General features: G+C 40.7%; 1 protein-coding gene across 3 annotated transcripts in view; it reads left to right on the top strand.

Annotated features, from left to right (window-relative positions):
* The window catches only part of nr4a1 (nuclear receptor subfamily 4, group A, member 1), a 16,155-nt gene continuing 9,298 nt past the window's right edge, over positions 1-6,857 (top strand). Inside the window, exons 1-7 of one of the 3 annotated variants that reach the window (XR_007139334.1) lie at positions 1-158; positions 1,867-2,648; positions 3,001-3,130; positions 3,345-3,502; positions 3,989-4,191; positions 4,627-4,805; positions 5,864-6,506. Coding sequence is in view for 2 of the 3 variants with exons in the window: in XM_047807609.1 (XP_047663565.1) it covers positions 1,869-2,648; positions 3,001-3,130; positions 3,345-3,502; positions 3,989-4,191; positions 4,627-4,805; positions 5,864-6,126 (1,713 nt within the window). In the remaining variant the exon portion in view is untranslated. Of the gene's footprint in view, positions 159-1,866; positions 2,649-3,000; positions 3,131-3,344; positions 3,503-3,988; positions 4,192-4,626; positions 4,806-5,863 lie in introns of all 3 variants that reach the window. The other 2 variants (XM_047807609.1, XM_047807610.1) reach the window with 2 other exon arrangements.

Below are 6,857 nucleotides of genomic sequence, written 5' to 3'. Positions count from 1 at the left end.
TATAAAGTGGAGCAGAGCTGGAAGTTGAACGCTAAACGCGTCTGTAACCCGGTCGAGAGAGCGCACGCTGTGCTGTGCGGTGCTTTGGTGATGCCCGAGCTTCACGCGCATTACGGACATTACATATAAAGTCCAGCACAATATTCATTCTCAAGCAGGTAAGTGGTTGTTTTTGGCTCATGCTTTCTTTCCTTCCTTACTCGTGTAAGTAACTCAGAAGATTGTAGAACATGATTAAATAACAAGTGGTGAAGAGGAAGCACTTTTGCTTCACACATCTTTGATCTCCAGTCCTGAATACTTGTGTTTGGATGCATGTTATTTTATAGACATACAATATATATAGACTTATATACAAGCTATCTAAGCTCAGAGCTTTGTGAACATCATAGATAAAACCTTTAAACTGATTAATCACCAGCAGATTTCAATACATCGATCTATGCATTTTACTTCCAGGGTTTATTTATGAGACTTATGAGATGCGATTTAGTAATTTATTGAGAAAGCACTAAAGAAAACAGCATGACTATGTTTCTCCAGATCCAACCAGCTCTCCTGTCTTATTATAACAGCTCCACTACTGCTTGTGTAAATGTTTAGATTGCTCTTTATAGTTTAGAGTAAGGATACTGAATGGAAACTGAGTGATGTAAGTGGAACAGCTGCTCCTCCAAGGCTCTGTGACAATATTCAGCAAATGTGGGAAATGTATTTAACACCAAAAAATGACATTTTAAAGACCGTTCAATACGGTACGATCTGCCGTTTCTGGTCAGAACCTGACTCTTAGTCTCGTTTGCATGGAGTCTGTAACATCTCTGACACTGTTTCTGTAATAATGATGTTTTATTGCTCCAATGTTACAAACATATAACATTTCAAAGAACAAAGAACAAAGCAGGCAAATTCAAGATGAAGTGTCATGGCAACTGAAATCTCCGCAGGCTCCACCAGACAGACCTGCATGCAAAGCTCATATTTGGCTTTGAAATCTCAACATCATGCAAACAATGAAAATAAGTGTTCTTTGCAAAACAAAATAGACATATTTGTTTACCAGAGTGCCGTCTGGATCAGAGGAGATGTTAACAAAAGGTTTATTAAGTAAATAGATAAAATTGTTGCTAAATTTAAAAAAAAAAAAAAAAAAGCTTTTTGCATGTAGTTTTGTTAGGGAAGCGGTAATATCGTCCGTCGATAATCGGGATCGTGGAGTCAGAGGACACGTCTGGTTCGGCTCAGAGATCGCTTAAGGTCAGTGTGTTAGAGAGGTGAAGGCGATAATCTGAGTAAGGGACAAGGCCTTCCAGTGCACTAGTTTGCCCACTGGGCTTTAAATAGTCCTCTCTGACATGCTTGTGCGTCGATCTTCGTTCCTTGTTGTGCTTCAGACCGATAACTGAAGATCTGTGCTTTCTATCGATTAGAATCGAGAATTAAAACGGATCTCATCTTCCCTAAAGGACAATGCCGAAAGGGTTTCAGTCAGTCGGTTTCATCATTACCTCCTTATCTCACTCATATCCTCTTCAGCCTCTGGTGTAGGTTTGAACGCCAGTACTAGAGTTTTGCCAGGTCTAAAGTTATATACACTCATATGGCTGATATATAAATAGTTCTTACGTTGGAAGACGGCTTTCCAGGCTTTCTCAGAAACGTCTACTCGAAATCAGTTCCTGCAGTGATGACTACATTACTCATCAGGTTCTTTCTCTGTTTACCCGTGAATAATATCTATGCCTAGCTCTAGAAAGGGTTTTTATTTTCATACATGGGTCACGATGCACATTTACGATGAGCAGGAGTGAAATACGGAAGCCTTTTGCGATATTGAAAAGTAGCTCTTGTGGTTCTGCTCTACAGAAATGACCTGTGTTCAAAGCCAACATGGAGTCCAGCCTTATGAGAGCATGTTCTTCAGCTCAGAGCTTATGAACCCTGACTTCACCTCCAGGTTGGCCATGGACGTGAGCGAACAGCGGGAGCAGCTCTCCACATCCTCTCTGCCAAGCATCACCTCTCTGGTTGGACACTACGGGGGAGAATTTGATACCTACTCCTGTCAGCTTGCCACTGCGACTGCTACTGCCTCAACCTGTGCTGGCGCCACATCAAGTCAGGACTCCTTCAAGCTGGACAACCTCTCGGTTTATGGCTGCTACCCCGGTACATTCACCTTGAGCTACATGGATGATGCGATGTCTACGTCTGGTGCCTCGAACTGTTTCGGCAGCCCCGTCTCAGCACCTTCACCCTCCACCCCAGGGTTCCAATCAGTGCCTTCCTGGGATGGAGCGTATGGGTCCTGCTCCCCAGACGCAGGCTGCTGGGGTTTGGAGAAGACACCCCTTACTCAGGCTTCTTCCTTTTTCACTTTTGGACATGAGGACATGTCCCCTCTGGGGCAGCTGCAGCAACATCAGCTTCCTGATCAGGATCCCTTTTCTCGGAGCCATCAGAACAGCTTCAGTCCTCTCAGGCTGGATCACAGCAGCAGGGAGAGTACGGTCCTGATGGACAATCAGCTGTCTCCCAAAATCAAGAGTCCAACAGGAAACGAAGGGTGCTGTGCGGTGTGTGGGGACAATGCCTCCTGCCAGCACTATGGAGTGCGCACCTGTGAGGGCTGCAAGGGCTTCTTTAAGGTGAGTCTCTAGCTCAATTTTAAAGGAGCGGTTTGTAATTTTTAGAACTCCTTCTCTTTAAAATGAGCAAAAATAGTCATTCCTGAATATCAATGGGTTTTAGATTATTTCTGGCCTAGAAAATGTTAAAAACCAGAACAAATCATTTACATAGCAATATTATTATGCAAATATTCTTTTTGAGATTTCTGATGATTATTACACATCTAGAAAAACTGCATACTGCTCCTTTAAGTGCTCGAGTGTATATTTTATAGAAGGCTTTTATTATTTACACTCGATTTATCTCATGAATTCCTTCACCGTGTTGACCGTGTCGAATTGAAAGAGCTTTTGTTTGTTTTTCTCTTAGCGTACAGTGCAGAAAAATGCTAAGTACGTATGCCTCGCAAACAAAGACTGTCCAGTGGACAAACGGCGGCGGAACAGGTGCCAGTTCTGTCGCTTTCAGAAGTGCCTGGCAGTCGGAATGGTGAAAGAAGGTGAGAAAAGTCTTAGCGGTTTTCACCTCCTACACACAACAGACGTATGAATTTAATTATCTTATTGTTTTATATTTTTGTATTTGTTTTTATTCATCGTAAAAAGTCCATTATTATGCTTAAGTAACGGCGTTAAAGTGTCGTTGTGTCTAGTATGTTGTACGTGTGCTGTTACATTAATTAACACATGATTTTTTTTCTCCTGTCCTGTCAGTTGTGAGAACAGACAGCTTAAAGGGCAGAAGGGGACGTTTACCCTCGAAACCAAAACCGGTCACAGAATCCGTGTCTGCTCCGAGTTCTGGGAATATCATCAACTGTCTTGTGAATGCTCACATAGACTCGAACCCGGCCATCATGGACTACTCGAAGGTGAGCCTTGCATATTGTACTGCTAATATTTGCAACAGAGGGAAAAAAATGTTAGGTATCTGAAACAGAAATGCTCCTCATGGTCCTGCTGTTAAAAACAGCAGCTTAAAAAAAAGGTGAAATCGAGAAATCCAATGTAGAACAAACAGAACGCAGTGCAGCTATATGAGCTCCGGCCCAGTCTCAGCTTGGCTAGCTAGTGATCCATGTTAACGGTATGATATTAGCATGAATTCAAAGCTGTTTGGTTTGAATAGAAGGTGTACAGTAGACGAGGTGGTGAGGGAGCCGCTTCTGTACCTTTGGGTAGATAATGTTATGATGACGTGACGTTTAAATTCTTCTTCTCTGTTGTCAAACCTCATTGTGGGTAACGAAGGGAAATATTAAACATTGAGTCATGAAAAATCCAGCTTGGGAAAATCTACACTTTTTTTTCTGTGATTCTGTATTAATGTTGATTATATGCTCCTGTTTTCTTGTCAGTATCAGCAAACAGTGGCTAGCATGTCTGAAAAGGAGGACGCCAGTGACATCCAGCAGTTTTACGACCTCCTGACCGGGTCCATTAGCGTGATCAGGAAGTGGGCTGAAAGCATCCCGGGATTCACCGCCTTCTCTAAGGAAGACCAGGACTTACTGTTCGAATCAGCCTTTGTCGAGCTCTTCATTTTACGACTAGCTTACAGGTAATTAACCACATTAATAAGAATCGGATTGGAATCCGGCTCCGTCGAATACTCGGTTCTGATTGGTCAGAAGTTTTGATAAATGTTTCTGTAACAGCATTGACAGAAATGAAGATTAATATCGATGCATTTTGTGGATTAAGTTATTGTTTCTGTTGTAAGATGTTCCACTTAATTAAAGTCTAATTGTAAAAAAAACATTTTTTTAATAAATAACATATAAAATATTTAAAAAAATAATCATTTAATTTATATCATAAATTCATATTTATTATTTATTCTGTTTATTATATTACTTTTTTTAATTATTAATTTATGGATGGAATCTTTAGTGTCAAAACAGTGGACTGTGTGATTTAGTGTTTCATTTTAAACACTAAAAAGAAAAATCTTTGTTCTTTAATTAATTGAAAAAAATTCTTATGTTTGTTTCAGATCAAACCCAGAGACGGACAAGCTGATCTTTTGCAACGGTGTGGTTCTGCACCGTACACAGTGCGTGCGGGGATTTGGCGATTGGATCGACTCCATCATAGAGTTCTCACAGGGTTTACAGCGTCTGAACCTGGACCTGGCGTCGTTCTGCTGCCTCGCCACGCTCGTCATCATAACCGGTGAGTTTCACCCTGACACTTCCAGGCTCTCTGACCAACAATTCTGTACTAAGCACTAACATTTTCGGGAAAGGATCATTTTTCCATCAGGAACTTATAAAGTAAAATAAAAAAAAAGTGAAGTGGTTTTAGGGAAAACCTGTCAGAAAGCACGGTCAATGAATTCTGGCAAAAAAAGACAGAGACAAATGTCAGCTTTTGAATAGTTCGAATCGAATCGTTTTTTTTCTAACTATAATTTACTCCTCAATATAAACAATACATCAATACTATCCATCTCAATACTGCTAAGTGTCACAATAAAGACACGGGGAACAAGGGGGGGAGATTTTGTGGACAGGATGCCAACTCATCACATGGCACACACACACACACACACACACACACACACACACACACATGTACATACACACAGAGACAGACAATTTAGAGATGCTAATCAATGTATAGAGCATGAATTTGGACTTGGGGAGGAAACCCCTGATTCACAGGAAGAATATGCTCCATACACACACAAACACACACACACACACACACACACACACACACACACACACACACACACACACATCAGGAGAAAGTTCAACAAACACAGCTGTACAAATTGCTGTAGGCAACGAAAAAGACTACAGGTGTACATAATCGACCTGGTCATATTAATAATCTTTTATATTTTATTAATTACATGTTAACTTGAGTTCAGATGAAGTCAGTAAATGCGTACTCAAATACAATGGTAGACGTTGAGATGCATGCTAAAGAGAAGGTCAGGAAAGTCTGTAGCATGATATGGACTGAAATAATAATAGAGTGTGTAAGTAAATATATAAATGTATATGTGAGTGACTGAATGACTGTGAGGTTGTGGCAGATTTGATAAAAGTCCTTAATTAGATTGTGCTTTGAGACTTTTATCTGCAGCATCCTTATTCTCTGGAAGACTAAAAACTGTCGCCTAACTGCACAAGCAATCTCACGATTGCTTTTGTGCCACTCTTTCTATATATATATTACTTATATTTTGGCTCATGTCGCACTCTGTTCTTCCTCTCTTACAGATCGACATGGCCTGAAGGAGTCAAAGAGGGTAGAGGATTTCCAGACCCATCTGATTGCGTGCCTCAAAGACCACATTGCCACGAGTGTCTCCGAAGAGGCACGTCCAAACTACCTGTCCCGGCTGCTGGGGAAACTGACCGAGCTCAAGACACTGTATACTCAAGGCTTTCATCGCATCTTCTACCTTAAACTTGAACATCTCATCCCACCTCCTCCGATTGTGGACAAGATCTTAATGGACACATGGCCTTTCGGTAACTGACTCGGCGGCGCTATTTATAGACACGATTTTTAACAAAGACTCGGATTAGACGTGAACAATAGCACAGCAGAGCAGAAAAGGGATTCGGAAGCACTTGTCTAAGCCTGGCAGCTCTGTATTCTTTTAAGGCGTACGACTATGATCTTCTCGACGGGAGTCCGAAAGACGTTCAGTGAACATTCTGGAAAATCTTGCAGGAAAGAAATTTCTTTTAAAAAGCTTCACCAAGTCTCCGTATGTTTCCTTAACCCCATATTTTGTTTCAGATTTTTGGAATTGTGGCTTTTTTTTTTTGGTGAACTTAAAACAACAGAAATCAGTGATTTTGTGCAGCTTGAGAACTGAACAAGATAAATGATACAGTGTGTGTGTGTGTGTGTGTATGTTCGTGTGAAAGGAATCAAATCCTCTCACTGAAACAGTATTAGAGCGCTAGAACTTCAAAACGTACATGATACGATGCAACATCCAGAGAACTCAATGGTGCTTTAAATACACAACTGTGGTTTAGGTTAAAGACAAAAAAACAAGAAAAAGGCCATGGACCAAAACTAATACTGTTTACTTAGTTGCACAAAATGAGCCCTATATATATATATATATATATATATATATATATATATATATATAGCGATTAACACCTGAGACATAAATTCATTAGGAGCCCAGAATGAATGTGAATATAATCGAAACCTTCTGTTCGAGTCGGATTTAACTGCCACGTGCTCTTC

The sequence above is a fragment of the Tachysurus fulvidraco genome, chromosome 23, assembly GCF_022655615.1.
Source record: "Tachysurus fulvidraco isolate hzauxx_2018 chromosome 23, HZAU_PFXX_2.0, whole genome shotgun sequence".
NCBI classification, from domain to species: Eukaryota; Metazoa; Chordata; class Actinopteri; order Siluriformes; family Bagridae; genus Tachysurus; species Tachysurus fulvidraco.
Note: the sequence above shows the minus strand (reverse complement) of the source record. Positions and strands in the feature narration are given on the sequence as shown.